General features: G+C 40.3%; 1 protein-coding gene across 1 annotated transcript in view; it reads right to left on the bottom strand.

Annotated features, from left to right (window-relative positions):
• Nucleotides 1–17,784, bottom strand: part of IL1RAPL2 (interleukin 1 receptor accessory protein like 2) — a 367,348-nt gene that overhangs the window by 98,333 nt on the left and 251,231 nt on the right. Inside the window, 1 exon segment of the mRNA XM_017819967.1 lies at nt 8,910–8,984. Coding sequence (XP_017675456.1) covers nt 8,910–8,984 — 75 coding nt within the window.

Raw genomic sequence — 17,784 nt, 5'->3', positions numbered from 1 at the left:
GATGGAGACAAACGCAAGGGTATTGAGGATGAAGGTAAGAGCAACATTTATCAAACAAGGATTAAATGAAGCAAAGATTTGGTGAGTGGAATTCCATCTCAATTCTTTTGAAAGGCTATGACAGTTTTGATTTTCATGGCCTCTAAGTTCATGACATTACGATATTGAAATTTTAAGAAATAAAAATTATACCATCAGTCTTCATTTTCTGCCCTGTTACCTTCAGAACAGATTACAAAACACAATTCTCTATTATTTTTCAGTGAAGAAGGAAAAAATCATGAGAACAGTTAGTCTAGATTTTAATCTTCCCTGCCCACTGAACAGTGGTGCTGTGATGCATGACCCTGACCTTTCACAGCCCCGTATATTTTGACTGTTTGCCCACTCAGCTCCATCCCTACACTTTAGTGAGGCTGTAAACAAAAGATGTGGAATGGCATGCCCAGCAAATCACAGAATGCTGAAAAGGTCAAAATAGTAGTGCTGAATGTTTCTACTCTGTAATTTACAGAATATATGAGGCATTCACAGCTTAATAACTCATTCACATGACAAACACTGTAGAGAGAATGTAAAACGGCAGCACATGAATTCCTTCCAGTGACAGTGTTTCCAACAAGCATGGAAAATGGTGCAAACTTTGCCCTGTGGTTCTGTTTTTTGAAACATTAATATTGTCTGACTTTCAATGCACAACAGCAGATGTCTGTGGACTGTGCAGTCAAATGTCTCTGTGCTTGCAGTCAGGCTCAGAACCCAAAAGGCAAGGTCCCTGAGGGAAAAATCCAGGTCAAAGCCTTCCCTATCTGCACTCTTTCTTTGCCTTTCTTGGAGCACTTTCCCAATATCAGGTGATTTTATTGTCACAACAATCCTGAAAACTAAAGTATTATCCTCACCTTAAAAACAGATAGAGTCCTGGTCAAGATCAGGAGAGATATAGCAGAAAAAAAAAACTCCACAGCTCTTACAACCGCCCTAAGTATCTTTTCTTCACAAAGACCATCTTTTCTATTTTCTGTCCTGTTGGCTGAACTTCATTTTTGCAGAAACAAACTTCTGCCCATTTCCCAGACACCTGTCAAATGCAGTAAACCGGGAAACCAAACAAGAGATCCTTTAGCCAAGCTGATCACAGCCACATGTCTGTGGCAGCTGAAGCGACGGTTGTATTTGTTAATGGAAGCTTAACTCCTAGTGAAGTGCTAAAGGTCTATGTCCTGGACACCCCCACACGACAGTCACCACTTTCAGGGAAATGTTTACTGTCATTTCTCTACCATGACAAGTTAGCCAATGTCCTTGGAACAACTGTAAGTCAGGATATATCGGAGTGTTTCTTAACTACTTTCTTGGAATAACAAGAGCACATCAGATTGATTTATAGTATTGCTGTCAAAACTAACTGCAAGAGTGTCTATCTGACATCAATTCATCAATTTTTTCTATAGAGGCAGAAGCATTTTGCCCTCACAGTATATATAGGACTGACCTAACAACCACTGAACTCAATATAAGCAATAAATGGTTTATAGAAGTGCTATAAAAAAATTTGAGAAGTTCTAAATCTTCCTTTCTTACATATTTGTGCCAATCCCAGGGATCTAAATGGGTGTAAAAACCATGGATCAGCAGTCAGAATTTCGCTTAGTTTTACAAGTCCGTTAAAACAAAAGAAAGAAGTGTGCCAATGAACTGTTTTCTGTTTCACAGATGTAAACCTGGATTAACCATACAAAAGGCAAAACAACCATGGATTTACACCATCTGAACCACAGATCCCAGCCCAAGTCTCTGAAGTGCAGCATTTCACCATTATCCCTGAGAGAGGCAGGGATATTAACAACATACCAAATTAGCATCAAAGCATTAGCAGTAATACACTTTGGGTATTTAGGGAACTACTTCTAAACCTAAATGTCAGACAATTTGTCTCTAACATTCCCCGCAGATTAGTACAAAATGATTGTAATAGATGTAAATCCTGCCTCCTTTCCTACAGGCACGTACAGCTGAAATAGCTGTGGAGCTGTATGGCCTGTGCTGCAGAGGAGGGCAGGTCCTAAAGACCATATCCCGAGTTTCTCTTCATTTCCTAGTGAAAATTGCTCCTTCGTGTATTTTTATGCAGGAACATGAAGTTTTGGTATGTGATTCTGCACTGTTGGGAGGAAATGATTTTCCAGCACCGAGTTGGGTAATTTACACAATGAGCCTGTAACCTCTCCAAGGGAGGGGAACAGCGCACGAGGTTCATCCACTGCTGGGAAGAACGGGGGTCTCCCAGCTTATCTCTAGGAGGATGTGGTGCAGTAGAGATCCATGGATATCTGGAAGAATGTGTGGGGGACACAACAGTGAGGGGTACCAGCTTGTTCCTCCAGACAGCAACAGTGCAGAGGGGACACAGCTGTGAGATGAAGGTGCAGCGTGGGGAGAACTGGGAACGAAGGGGACCAAATTTTTGCTGGTGTTGGGATGGAGGGGACACCAACCACAGGCCTTCTCTGCCTTTAATCCCACCTCCCTTCTGCTCTGCCATTCAGATCACAGACCTAGATCTCTGTGGGGGTAAGGGTTATTGCACACAGACAGAATAGGGCAGTAGAACATGATTTGGGGCAAGACTGTCTCTCATCTTACACTCAGGTCTTGCACAAGGAAAGAGTAATGAGTCTATGGATAACTTTCAGTTAGGGCACTCAGTGCACCATTCAGCCAGTTGGGTGGGGCACCATAAGCCACTACTCCACTTAGGGTACTACTGCCTTTAATATTTACTAGTCCTATCAGACTATTCTGATAGGAAAATGGTATGCTGATTGTTACTGTATTTTCCCAACCAGAAAAAAAATCCTCAGTGTACATATAAGATAATATCATCATCTATCAAGGCTGTTCTTCATAAGGCTCTGGTTTTACATGCTTATGATTTCTTACTGATTGATCTGTTAGGTGAAATCAAAGCTGAGATATTAGTTAATTATCTTAATCAGAGCTTTTTAATTTTGGAAGACAGGAAAGGGGTGGAATCTACATCAAAACTATCAGGCATTCTCACAAAATGAGTGAAGAAAATGGAGGAAAAAAAGTATTTCCTTCCTTCCATCCCCTTTCTTTTCACAATCAGAGAAGAGATGTCCAATTTGATGGCCAACAATCTCTCTACAAAACACTTCCAGGAAAATCTTCCAAGTCTAATCAGGCTATGAGCTTTCAGAAGAGTCACCCTGAACATGTGGTGATTTGAGTATCAGCTGCAGAAGCCCAGCACACTTCTGTGCACACTTCTTGCTGGGCTCCGAGAACTTCTTGCAAACATGTATTTCGGCTGTCATCACATTTCATACAGGGTGACAAGAGCTCTAAATCTCAACAGAAAAGGCAGGGAGAAGAAAAAAAATCTGCAGTCTTATCTTCTCCTTGCCCTCTAAGTTTTAATTTTATCCTCCTCAGACAATCCTTTTTGGTCTCAGCTTCATCTTTTGCCCAGTTCAGCCTCTTTGCTGACTTAGGGCCCATTTGGGTCAGCTCACCTCAATATTCCTCAATATTCCTCTTTTCTGTGCTGGCCCAGCTCAGCAGAGGGAGCAGGAGCAGCACAGGGATGGAGGGCGACTGCCCTCAGGGAGATGCAAAGCTCTGGGTTTGGCCCAGCTCACAGAAACCCAGATCTCCATCTGAGAGCCCCTGACAAGCCCTAGGCTGGAGAATGCCTGAGGGAGCTGAGGGAAAGACAGGCAGCAGGGTAGCATGGAGTAACCAACATCCAAGATCCCTGCTACATTCCTGAGCAGTTATCATACGTGACCCTTTAAACAAAGAGCAAATCAAAAGGCACATCCACCACACTCAGAGGCCTGACCACAGACAAGTATCAATGCTCTTTCCACACCGCAAACACACAAAATGAGAATTCCTTCCCAAGTTCACTTTCAAATCACTTGGTCTATTTGAATCACTTTACAGTTCAGAATTTCTGTATTGCTTTCTGTCCAAGATCACCACCCTATTCAACTGTTTATCAAATACTTGTATCTTTATATATTAAGAAGGTAAGATTTAATGAGTAAATCAGTAATGAGAGACACTGCTGGATTGTCTTGAATAGATAGGTTTGGTATGAAATGGATGTCTCAAACCTTTTGCAGTTTTTTTTTTTTTTAATAATTACTATTTATTTTTAAGAAAAGAAGTGGGGTCTCAGTGAAAATAGACACTGTGGACAGTGAAGAAATATATATTTAATATGTCAGTAAATACACAAATTTTCACTTCCTAAACAACTCCTTACAGCCAGTGCTTCAAACAAAAAGAGTTTTTTTCCTATTTTTATTCTATTCCCATACCTGTCAGCAGATGTAGCTTTGTATATTCCCTTGCACTTGTTTTACAGTAGCTCTATTGATCTCTATTGATCTGCTTAATAATGAGTCCCAAGGAATTGCACTGTTAAATCTTTTAGAAACAAAATCTTTCTGAACAGGTTAGCTATTAGAAAAGTGACAATCCTCATAAACTATGTGTTTCCTTTCCTCAGCACCTTTAGAAGCAGAGAAACTACCATGACAAAAGCAAGTTAAACCCCTTGACATTTTCCCTGTTCAGTAAATGAATTAACACAGATGATTTTTGCTTTGTTTTGTAAGACTCCTACTACATTTCTTAAGTAAATACCTGAAAACAAACCCAGCACATAGCTGAAAAGCAAATGATACATAAATTATATATTCAATGAATATAGATCCAAATATGCAAACATTCATTCCCGTCTCAACTAACTCATTCATAAGGAGAAGACTAACTTAACATTACACTCAGTGTACTACATGGAACAGGACTGACAGATGCAGCTTCTATTTTGATATTGTAATTTTAGCTTTTTTGATACCCTGTGGAACACACAAGTGTAAAATAGTAGCCATGGTGCAAGCTGCTTATACATAGACTAGCTAGATATAGCTCTTTACAAGATCCTTACAGATCCGTGTCCAGCCAAATAGCAGCAGAGCACAATTGTGCTTCCTTTCTCCTGCAAATGCCTCTGCCATGCTGTTTTTACACCAGCAGAGAGCTGGCAGCACAACAGCTCACAGCTATCAGGTATCAGTCAGATTTTGGCTTCCAGAATTGTGCAAATGAGCTGGTTCAGAGAAGAAACCTACTCTGTAATCATATAATCAAAACACAAATGATTGGTTTTCTTTCTTTGCATGTTCTCAAAGCACTAAGAGTTAGCAAAGTTAGCTGGAAAATAATTTAAAGAATAAATTAAGAAATCAGCAGAGCCATGTCCCAACATGTCATCTTAAGACTTAACAGTGTAGCATGCTCCTCTTACTGTCAGACAGCTGTACGTGAAAATAGATAATAGATCTTTAAAACTTACTGCTCACAGCCTTGAGACTTCTGACTGAGGTCTCGATCTTCACTCTTCTAAATCCCTTAAGGAATTCTGTAACCTCAGGGATTTGTTATGAACAATCCACAAACACACTTAGGTTTATATGGTCAGTCAAAGGAACAGCAAGTTCCTTCTCTAAAAAATGGGGCCTTTGAACAACTACTTCGAATCACAACAGCATTAAGCTTTAATAAATTCACATTGAGAGCTTTACGTAGGAGACAATCTTGAATGCCTTCTACTAAAGCCACACCATCTCCTGGGCTTGTATGATCATATTTCATTTTAATGTTATGAAGTCAATTCAAAGATATTTTTTTTCAGTAAGAACATTATATTATGAGATTAATGTCACATATTTGCAAAACATATGCTATATAGTAAGCATAAACATTATTTGTTAAAACCAAGATAAAGATTAAATGTAAATGCAATCAAGAACCATTTCTATACCAACCCCAAAGCAAAGAGCTAAAACACAAATAAAAAGAATTTTTTTCCCCTAGTTCTGTTTTTATGAAAAGGAAGCAGTAAGTGGACAATGAAAAAAAAAAAAATCAGTCATTATTTCCTAGGTTGGCCAAGACATGAAATGATTATCTGACTTGGTAAAGCAACTGAGACAGTGAAACTGGTTTTGACTATATCTCTAGTCCTCTGGGATGCTCTTTTGTCCTCCTGTCAACCCTCCTGTCTCTGGCTCTGTTTCTCCAGCACAAGCAAATATGGAAAATGGGAAAGAAGCAAATTCCAGTTTCTGTTTCTCTCTAACCTTGACAGGGTTGGTTTTGATCTCTGTCACATGCCAAAGAAAAACAGAAAAAGCAAAAAGTACATTCATGCTCCTTAAGAAGAACAAGGCAGGCTCTGGACCATATTTGAAGCCTGAAGGATTTCTTTTATCTTCTGTCAATAAGAATTGCAAATACTTGTTTTCACTGAATCTTCCTATAAAAGCTGAAAGCTAAAAGGTGAATACTGAAGTCTGCAGTAAGGTCAAATAAGCTGCTAAATACTTAGGCCACTGCCTAGAGTTCTAGAGAGATTTTGCATTGCATTGTGCTTATCATTAAGCATAAAGACAGTAAATAACTATTAATCTCCTCTACTTATACAGCAAAGACAGCTATTTCTTTAAAGATTAGTTTTCCAATAGAAAACTAAAATAATCTCTGCAGAACAAGAAGATGGATTAAACTCAGTTTCTTTTGTAGTTTAGTGGCACATTCATACTTGCAGAACCACTGAAAAAAAAAAAATCAGGCATATTGGGTGATTTGACTCTATGTGCTAAAGGGCCTGTAAAACACAGAAACTTTGCTTTGATTTCTAATAAAATACTGAAGAATATCTACTGTACAAAACTCCTTGGAGCTTAACAAGATTTCAAAGAAGTACTCCAGCAGGTGACCTTACATGCAACTTTCTCCTCCGTTACTGTGCTGCAATCAAATGATTCTCTCTCCTGCACATCACGAGGGTCAGCATCACATTGCAGAGGCCAGGACAAGCCTCCCAGCCCCAAGCTGCAGGTGGCCTCCACAAGATGAAGGTGTTCCCTGAGGATCTTCTAGTTTTATCTATTCGCCAAGTAAAATCAAGGGGGAAATCAATGAACTTCGCTGCAAAATAAGTCAGTTCAGGCTCTTGCATAAACATTAATATAACACATAATATGGATATGGTTTGGTGGCAATAACCAAACCCATTAACATATCAGAAAAAAAAAAAAGCACCATATGTAAGTTCCCTGATCTTAGGGGACAACAAATGGATTACATTCCAGCATATAAAGATGCAAGATCTATATTTCCCTCTAGAGATATTCCAAAATCCTATTACTGAGTCACATCTCCATGGAGAGGAGGGGGTTTGTTTGTTTTAATTTTTTTTAATCAAACCTCCTTTTAATCAACCAGAACAAAATATTTTCACAGAGAAAAAAACCCAAACAACTCAGTGCAAAAAACCAGTCCTGAGGGAACAGGGGAACTTGGAAGAGAAAATGAAGATGAAATGAAAACACAGGAAATAAAGATGTGTACTCTTTCGGTGCCTTTATTACACAGATGTATGCAGGGGCAGTGAGCCCCCAAAGGAAATCATCAGAAAGTTGACTTTGAAGAAGCTGGACCAGGAGACTGAATTCAGTCTTCTGGGCTCATCCAAACTTCGATGACGATGTTTTGCTGCTAATTCAGGTAGGGGTTTGACTGTGGCTTCAGACCATTTTGTATCCTCTTTTAGGGATCATTTCTGCTCAGCTACAGCTACAAACATTTGAGCCCTGTGGAGGGGAACCTAAACAGGCACATATGCACCTGTCTGCACAACTCATGTGGCACTGGCTGCTTCCCAGTTCCACTGCTTCCCAGTTCCTTCCCTGTGCAAGCCCTTGCAGGTTCCTGACCGCAGTCAGTTCAGGTATATGAGAGAAAGCTAATCTTTAAGATTAGCTAAGGTCACAAATGATTCATATTCTCATTTATATTCTCACATTCAAGAATTCAAACCCCATTTTTAAATGCTTCATAGCATCTACAGTACTTCACTGACATTGTTAGGCACCTGCTTTAAGGATGTGCCTTTGTACTCAGCCCAGGTAGACCCCTGTAGAGTTTCACAAACAGCTTTACCACAATGTCACCAGCCCCACTGAAACGTTTCATGCTGACCCTGCCTGCCTTTAAACACCATTCTACCTCTGACTCCTAGCCAGCTTTGTTATAAAAGAAGGAAGAAAGTCAAGCTTAAGAAGAAAAATGCCACAGCTTCAGCATCAAGTGAATAATCCCCATCTGCAATACATTTCTTGTAATTTAAGCTCATGGTACCACAGTCCTCAACAGCAACTCCAATTCTGCCTCTCAAAATTAGAAATCTATTTTCAAATCACTGAAAAAACCCTCTAACTTCAAAGCTGAGCAGTTCTTTCAGCATCAAGATGCGCCACAGTTCCTCAAAGTTAGCAGAACTCTCTACCATTAGTTTCTAACATGAAGGAAAATACAGGCTGCTAGCTGAGATCCAGAGATGTGCATTCACAGAAGAATATATAACAGGAGTGAGAAAAGGATACAAGCATTTTAGTCCAAAGCCCTTTCTAGTAAACATTCAGAACAACCTGAAAATGCACTGCTTTACATTGACTTTCAAAGGAATCAGCACCTCTTTTATGAGAATATTTGTCTTAGGGTGAACATCAATTAATCAATACAGCACCAGTGCAAACATATATTACTATATCAATCATATATTAAAAAAGCATCAACATTTTATATTTAATACCCATTGTAACCAATTAGTACTGCCATCCCCTGATATTACACAAGTTCATTCCCTTAAATTGCCATGGCAGTAAATTCTATGGTTATAAATGAGAAGCTGCAAATTGATTTGCATGTAATAACAGTACCACTAAACCTTTCTTACCACTTTCAATTTATCCCATCTGCTACCAGAGTGGAATTTCAGGATCTATTATTCCCAGAAGGGGACTTACCCAGCTGGACATCTATAACAGTTGGCTGGTTCTCCATGGGGAACAATGGCTTTGGAGGTTTGTCTGTGAGTAAAGCTAGAAAAGAAAATGAGAAAATGTAATGGAAAAATTGAGACCAATGACCGTAAAAAAAAAAAGCTCTGTCATGTAAGCAATCAAATGTTTGTACACTTGATGGTACATAAACATTTATTACATACTATGGCTGTTACTCTGCCAATGTGTTACCACTTTCCTCAGGGCTGTGGTGATCCCCTGATTCAAGAGAGATGAACTATTTCAGGAATTACACTTTCAATACAAAGCAGCAAAAGAAACTCCATTTCTCACTTTTAACCTACCTATAATAACTAGATCAAGCAGTTTAGACCCTCATGTGCAAAGTTAACACAACTAATTTGAACTGCCAGACAAATCTGTTTCAGTGTGACCAGTCCCAACATGCCTTGATGCTTGTCCAAAACAGCATATAAAAAACTTGCACATGAATGTGCCTGAAAAACCCCAGTGGCTCCACACTTAGCTTAGACTCCCACCCCAGCAAGTGGGGCACCTGGACCCTCTTCTCAAAGCCTGAGTGGGGACCCTGCCTCCTGCTAAACAGAAGTTTCTCCATCTGAGAGCAGGAAAACATTCCCCAGCCTGGTCCTACCAGGGGACTGCTCCAGCCACCAGATAATACGACTACTAAAAAGCATAGCTACAGGCACAGGCTTCATGACCCTGCTTGAAGGCTTAGGGCCAGATAGTGAAAATAGGTTTTGTAAATTCAGGTTAGCTTGAAATAAATGACTGAGTATTCCTGGAAATGGGGAGAACTGATATTAATCACATATAGCATCTTGAACCACATGAAATCAAACATTTCAAAATCACCTCCAAACTTTTCCTGTTAAAATTCATCACCTGAAATTATTTGATCTGAGTTTGTAAAATGAATTAGTGTTTTTCAGTAAAAGACTATGACAAAATTGCCCTGATCACCTCAGAAGCCTTGGCACTTACTGATTTGAGAGGAAACAAGCCTAAACAGAGCTGAAATTTGGCCATGGCTGGGGCAGAAGATCTCCCTGAACCAAACAGAGGGAGTTCCAGCTCTGAAAGCTCCAAGCCTATGCTCCCAACTCAGCCTGAGCCACTAGCATGCTGGAAGGACATCTCTCCCCAGGCCTCATTCAGCCATGAGTTAAGGGTTCCACACAGCCCTCTACAGCTTTAAAACAAGCCAGCTGAGGGGCTGAAGCAGAGGTGCAGCAGTCACACCTGCCACTAATGTGACTCTGATAACCAGCTATCAAATCACAGCTGTGTGAAATTGGAGGTAGCTGAAAAAATCTGCTATAAAACAAAACCAAACCAACAAACACTGTCAACCTACAAAACAATTTTACATAAACATCTACAGAAAATGAAAACTGTATTAAAGAAATACCTGCTTGATTTTGCTTCACAGTCAACACTATTTTTAAAACTCTCTAAGATGTGACTGTCAGCACAAACCACTTCCCTAGTGCCATTTAAAAGTAAACAGGGTTCCTTCCACTGATGCTACAGCTGTGCTTAGCCTATTAAAAAATAGGCATTCTGGTAACAAGTCAGCAGCCAGCATTTCAAATCAAAATCACGTGTGCTTGTAAGAACTCCTTGTACGGTGTACCCACAAGGACAACACAGGAATCTCCAAAGGGATTTAAATAGCATGTTATCAAGAATAAAACCACAAGCAGGGCTCAGAATGATAGATAAGTGGAAAATTCTGTTACTGAGAATTCAGCAGTTCAAAAATGTTCATCCAGTGCAGACTCACAAGACGCAAAGGCAACACCAACACTACCTGTATAATCACATTATTTGGGGATTAGCCTGTGAGTAGAAAATTTCTGGTAAAAACAAATAACTAATTTGCTGTGCTAAAGCACCTAAGTCATCTGAACATCATTAGAGAACGAGACAAAGTACTGCCAAACCTGTAAATATGGTCAAAGTACTTGCTTTCTAGGGAATCTCAATCCTAACAAAAGCTGAAAACTTTGAGGTAGGAGTTTTGGGCATCAAACTTAAGAGAGCCCTTCAGAAGACGTGATGATATGTTTGAAGCTCAGCACACACATGAGTATTCATGAGTACAGCATGAAATGCAGAAAGAGATCAGCCTGACGAAGTTCTAAACAACTTGATATACCAGATAAGTGTTGGTTTGGGTGGAAATTTGATTGTGGGAGAGAGGGAAAGCCCAACCTCCAAAACCTTGCATCTCAGTTGAGTGTGTGCCTTGTAGTTTGTGAAGGGCCTCAACAAAGTTTCAGTTTCTGGTATATTATCGGTACTCTTTTTATCAGCTTTTTCCCTCAGTTTTTCAGGCTTTTGTTGCTACCTTTAGGTTTTTCTTATATTATTATTTTTCATTTCTGGTACCAAACTGTACTTTGTGCATTGTAAGATATGGAGAAAACTTACTGGAGTAGCTGCATCCACGCTGTGCCAGTGTGGTCAGGCTTTCCTTGCTTAATGTTCTCTTCATATCTCATCTCCACCTGCACCCTTTGCAACTCAATCTGACCAGGGCTTCCCCCTGTTTCCCTTAGTTTACTTGCAGTCTTTGGATGTTTTCTAAATGTGCTCCTGCATTTTAAATGGTTATACTTTGCCATACTGTTCTTGGAGAGTAATCACCATAATGAACTGGCAGCCTGTCAGAACACTTTCTGTAGGAATTGAAATGGCCCAAGGGGATTTTGAGACTTGAAGGCAATGAACTGCTGGCTCTTCAATGTCAGATGTGTTTACAGAAAACAAAACCCATTCTTATTTTAGAGGTCAGACATCAGATCACTTATTCATTATCATTTATGAAATTCCCTTTTGGTCCTTCTTAAACAGAAAGGCAATACAAGATATTCTCAGATAGGAAGGATTCTAATCTTACATGATCTCTGTACTTGACAGAAGTCCACAAACAACCTTTAGTCAAATTCCCAGTCCTCTATGAGAAGTTTCTTTAATTCTCAGAACAGTTTGACAGATGTGTGGCACTCTGATTTCCAGCCTTGCTCAAGGGGAAGCAGAACAAAAAGTTAGTGCTGTTATTGTATCAACATATATTTAACAGTATAACTCTCGCTTCACCTCCCACAAAGCCACTTTAAATTGAAACAATTAAATGCACTGCAAACACTCTTCCTATTATTAAAGGGACAGCAGTANAAGGGACAGCAGTACTTCTGCTATGAAACTGAATCTACCTCATGAACTGTCATGGGGAGAACTGGGATAGAGCTGTCTATTATTTTTCCTTCCAGACACCATGGAATGTGCCAGGGCCCTGGGCTGCTCCGAGCAGCAACACTTACATGGTGAAGCCATTACAACATGGATGACATTAGTTTCCCAAGGCACAATTCCTGCACCACACAGACAGAGCTACCTTTGCAAGGTACCAGGTCTGACAACGCAGCACACTAAGGGGTTGCTTTGCCTTTGCCTGCTGTTCTAGGATTTCATTCTGTGAATAGACTGGGTTTGTTTCTGCAGGTGCCAATGGATAGATACAGTACTGAGCAGAGACTGAGGGGGGCTCACACCAGGCTCATTACCTGGGGCATCGCTGGAAGTCACAGGTGCTGGATGACAAGCTGGAAAGACATTTCTTCACCCAGGGGCATCTGGCAATGCATGTGCCTCCCATAGGAGCCTGCTGAACATGGCCAGAGGCTGTTTAGCAGCCAGACTGCTTGGAGACTGCCTGAAGTGCTGTTTTCTCCTATGCTTATATTCACCCCATTCGAAAGTAACACACAAACTTTAAAACAATAATCGAGTTGCTGTGATTTCAACACTTGTCATAGGGTTTGTCCCTAAGAATTTTAAAGACAAATATTTTTATTCTCTCTTGGTCATAGGCACAAGGAATATGCTGTCCCACCAGAAGTGCTGCAGAAGAGCAGAGAAGACACTTGTGAAAGATTTGGCCTCTGCAGTTAGTTACACAGTGATCTTTATCAGATAAAGGAGAGCATGATATGCTGCCCAGGTCAATGTTGAGCTACTCACAGGACCAAATGAAGAAGAAAACTGCCTTGACGGAGTTAGCTTCTACTTCTAAGTGTCAATGCAGCCTAAGAGCCTGAAGGCTCATTTTTTCCCCACCACAGCCTTACTGTTTCAAAAGTCTCTCGTTCTGTATTCAGACATAATCTGACACACTAATGAGTTCTCTTGAAAAAAGCACAAAGCAGTTGAAAACAAATAGCCCTAGGATATCATGATTTAGGGATAAGCGATGATAACTTGCTAGAAAAACTATCAGGCTCCTCAGTAAGCATCAGTTCCTTCACAGTTTGTTATTTGACACAGCTCTATTTCCCTAGACTGTTTCCTACCTTCCTTCTGCAGCAGCCTCACAATACTCACCCCACTCCAGTCAGACTTTTACAGCAGCCACAGTGACAGACAGACAGCCCAAGCTGTTGCTACAATGAACACAAGTCTTTTACTGTGTATTTAGAGTGGCTCAGCTAAACATAACTTCTGAATTGAATACAGATCACCTTCCCCAGTGCCATGCAAAGGCCATGCTCCAAGCCAACAGGCATCACCTGTGCTCTGAGGACCTGAACTGCTGCCAGTGTGAAGTCAGTCAGCACTGGGGTCATGCACTGAAATCCAGCTGCTTATGATTTAAAGGGCCTCTTTCTTATGACTCAGCATAGCTGGAGAATTTTCCAGGTCAGATAACTCTTCTAAGGAATCTAAAATGTTAAGTCCCATGTGGGTAAGAATTGGTCAAATTCTGGGGAACAGTTTTCTTTTTCTTTCTCATGGTATTACTCTTCTTGTGATAAGCACACAAAGTACATTTGCTGTTCTATAATTTGTTATTGATGTATCTCCTGGACATTTGTTCACGTAATTTGGAATGATGAAAGGAAAATTATCCAAACACGAAGCAGAATGCAGGGAATCTAACAAAATTGTTTCAAATCTTCTATGAGACAAGTACATACCAACCTACTTCCTTCAATCAAAGGATCTGGCATTTTCTCACCATTAATTAACACAGAGCATCTAGTATCATGCAATCAAGAATCTGGCTAACCTTTTGACAGCAGAACAGATCTGTTGGAATGGCAGCCTCTGGGGCAAATAATTGCACGCCAAATCCTTAATCTGAAACCAGCTCATACTCAAAGTTAAGCTTTTGTTCACTCCTAGTTCAAGTACACATGCTTCCAGGCATGGCTTAGATCTACTTTGGCATCTAAAAATCTTGGCAGTGACAGTGCAACTTTCACACCACAGATGACGACAGAACTAACTGCGTCTAAAACTCTAAATCAATATGTTAACCAGAGGGCACATGTTGCTAAGAGAAGCTCAGCATTATACCTTTTAAAAAGATATATACCTAACTCCCTTTGTCTCATCCATAATCTCAGCTTGTGCCAAGAGATTTCTCAATGGCTGGCAGGAAAATGCTTCAGGCCTGACCTGCCACTGCTTTATCTTTCAAGTTGCTGCTTACACCTAAGCAAATGTGTGAGCCAATTGTGCAGATGTAAATGTAAATGTGACAGCTATAATTTGGCTGCCAGGGACCAAACTGTGCACTTGCAGAGTTAAAAGCTTCTTTAAAGAGCCAAGGGTTCCCACCTGGACTTTGCAGACTGAGCCTCTAACACATGATCTCCAGCAAGCCCTGCTATCAGATCAGAACGGTTGCTTTTCATTTTCTTGGCACAGCAGTAAATTACTACACAAGGTGAAAAGTAGCAGAAAACCACATAAAGCAACTCATTCATAAAAATGCAATTTTGTGAGGCTGTGTTTATACAAGGACCCTGTTTCCTCATTAGCTGCATTGTAGTGTGTTCTACCAGTCAGTCAAAATACACTTCTCCATCAGTTGGCTATTGTGCTATTTCCTTCCCCACAGCATCAAGCTGACAAAACGATTGCACCTCCGTCTGTCGTTTGTTCTAACAGAAATAAAGCCATTGCAATGAAATGTTGACAAAGAATAAATGTCTACATCTTTGAAAATAAACACTGAACACTTATTTTAAAAAAACTCCAACTTAATAAACTCAGAACTTGCATGGAAGTCAGGAGTCATTAACCAGTGACAAAGAGTTTTTCTCTATTTATTACTATTCAAGCAGGAAATGCTTCTTCTGGGACAAGGCGGTGAAATGATTCAGCAACCGGATGCCTCCCCCTCTGCCACCATCATCACGAATATCACTTTTTGAAAACTCTACCTAGGATCAAGAGTGCCTTAATGCACTGTTTGGACTGCCTCTGTGGGACAATTTTCTGCAAGAAGGAGTTTAGCGCTCTTATATTAGCAGTAAATAATTGGCATTCATCACATGAATTCTTTTTATGACATAGAAAGAAGGACAACACAATCACAGTTTTAAGGAAGATGCTGTGTCTGTGCTGAAATGCAGCTCGCAAGGGAAATGAATTTTGAGGCAGTCAAATGCTCTTGGATCATTACTGGTGGGTTTGATTCTAACCCATTAAGTCCTCAATGACTCAGAACAGCCCCGTGCTTGACAGGTCATACTACTGGCACCAAGAAGAAGCTGGCCATGACTGTAGCTCCTTTGACTTTGAGAGCAGTCAAAATTCTAAACAACTGGCCTGTTCTTGCCAGCTGCTCCAACAGCTTCTGCTGCAGGCATGACCTTGCAGCCCATGGTAACTGCTTAGAACTAGTAAGAGCAGCTGGCAATTCTATGTGCAAAATCAACTCTAAACAAAAAGTCTTGCTGCCAGTCTTCTCATCTGTCTTCAGCTATTGCACACAGGATGCTATCAGAGTGCATGGAGATAGGCAAATGGCTTTGGAGAGAAGAGCAGCAGCATCAGGTACTAGATGAACTCTTGAATTAATGAAATGTTAAGAGAAGCAGAGATTAACTAGATTTTGGGGTTGGGATCTTCTAGTTTTCTGATTTGTGCTGGATCTTCTTCCCCCTTCTCAGAAGGCAGTCAAGTTATGCAGGGCTGTAGAAAATGAAATGGTGAGATTCTGGCAGAACTTATGCAATAGAGTACGACTTAGGAGGACTCTGGTGAAGTGGAATAGAAACAATAGCACAGATTGCACATTACTGAAGCACAGATGGCAAAATCCCACAAGGTGCCTATCACAAAGTAATTACAACAGGGCTGAACACTTCACACGACTGCAATATATGTGTTAAATGCCAGTGGCAGCTGACTGTTACACATCTCCTGATGTGAAACACTCAGTGACACTGATGGTAGGGGTTACTGTTGGTGCCATCACTAGAGTCGTTGCAAGGTGGGTGCTGGAAAGCAGAATTCTGTGTTAGCAGGGCTCTCACTGTATGGTGCTATCAAGTTTCCTTACTCCCACAGTTGCCAACACACCTTTCTTTTCACTGCATTTCCAAATTTCACAGATTGTGTTATATTATGCAAAATTCTTTTCCAACCGAAATGATCCTATGATCGTTTTATTCCTTTCCTAAATGTGGATCATGCAGCTTGCTTTTATGAAGCAAGCACGAGTTTCCTCTGAAGTAGAGAAAAAAGTGTAATAAATTCTTACTAAATGTAAATTACATTTTCCTGCAATGTAATTCATGAAAATCTCAAATGGAGTGTGCTTTATTTAATGAACAGAGAGTATTTAGCACAAAGGACACATAATTTGATCTGCACTCAAAATGTTTCTCTTGGACTCTGGGCAGAAATAAGATGCTTGAAATTACCCTCTATTTCAAGGAGATCTGCAAAGAACATTTTATGACATTTTATGGTTTGGCTTTTTTAATTCTTTTTTCTTTCTGTCTTATAAAAAAGTAAAGAAGTGGTGACGGATGAAGCCAGATCCCATCATCCATCTTAAAAGGACAGCTGGAGCCTTTGCATGCAAATGAAAGCTATCATTCTTGTCAACCTGAAGCCAAAGTACCAAAAGCCTGCAGTCCACAACCAATTAATATTCCATGATCAGTTTGACCACTTGTGCACAGTGAACTACTGCACCACAGCCCAGCTCAAGCCACATGAATTATCATGGAGTGGATTTTATAATAAAACTCAAAGCAATCCATTATTCTCTAAAACCAAAAAAAACTTGTATTAAATATAGAGAATGTATCAAAAGAGAATTATCGTGGATGATGAGCACCTATGGTACTATACCAGTCTTAAGCCCCTATGGTACTATACACAGGCAGAACAATGGGTGCTCTTTTGGGGGCTGGGAAAAGCCATCTCCAAGCTCAACAGCAGCTTCCAGCTGTTCATCACAATCTGCCAAAGGAGGAGATGGTGCCATTTTGCCACCTCTCTTAGTTTGCTGTTTCAGCAACCACATGGCTGCGCCCTGAGACAGCCCAGATCAAACCCTCGCTACAGACCAAACATCCCTGTGCAGTTTTTCAAAGAGGGCAGAGCTACTGAAGATGGATATTAAAAATGCATTTCACTTAAGTCTCAAAGGCAGTAGAAACCATTTAAAACTTGTACTCTGGACAAGATTAGATGTTGCACAGTGTAACAGCTCAGCCTGCTTTGATGTTCAGCAGCACCATCACAATTTCAAAGCTACCATACCACAAACAATTTTTAGATGGAATTTAAATTGTAAGTTTCTTAGATTAACTATATTTACAAGCAAGACACATGGAACTTCAGTAAAGTCATCCCTTGCCAATTGATTTTGCTCTGCAGGGGGCTAATGAGTAGGTTTCATCCTGCCCCATACAGTCTACTAATTCAGATCCATTCCTTGGATCAGCACCCTGGCTTCCACAGCTTGTTACAGTGATGAAAAATGTTACTATCCTCGACAAGGAAAACCTTTTCATAAAATGTTTATGTAATATTTATGTAG

The sequence above is a fragment of the Lepidothrix coronata genome, unplaced genomic scaffold, assembly GCF_001604755.1.
Source record: "Lepidothrix coronata isolate B3197 unplaced genomic scaffold, Lepidothrix_coronata-1.0 Scaffold2, whole genome shotgun sequence".
Classification (NCBI taxonomy): Eukaryota; Metazoa; Chordata; class Aves; order Passeriformes; family Pipridae; genus Lepidothrix; species Lepidothrix coronata.
The sequence above is the reverse complement of the archived record's forward strand: the minus strand, read 5'-3'. Positions and strand labels throughout refer to the sequence as shown.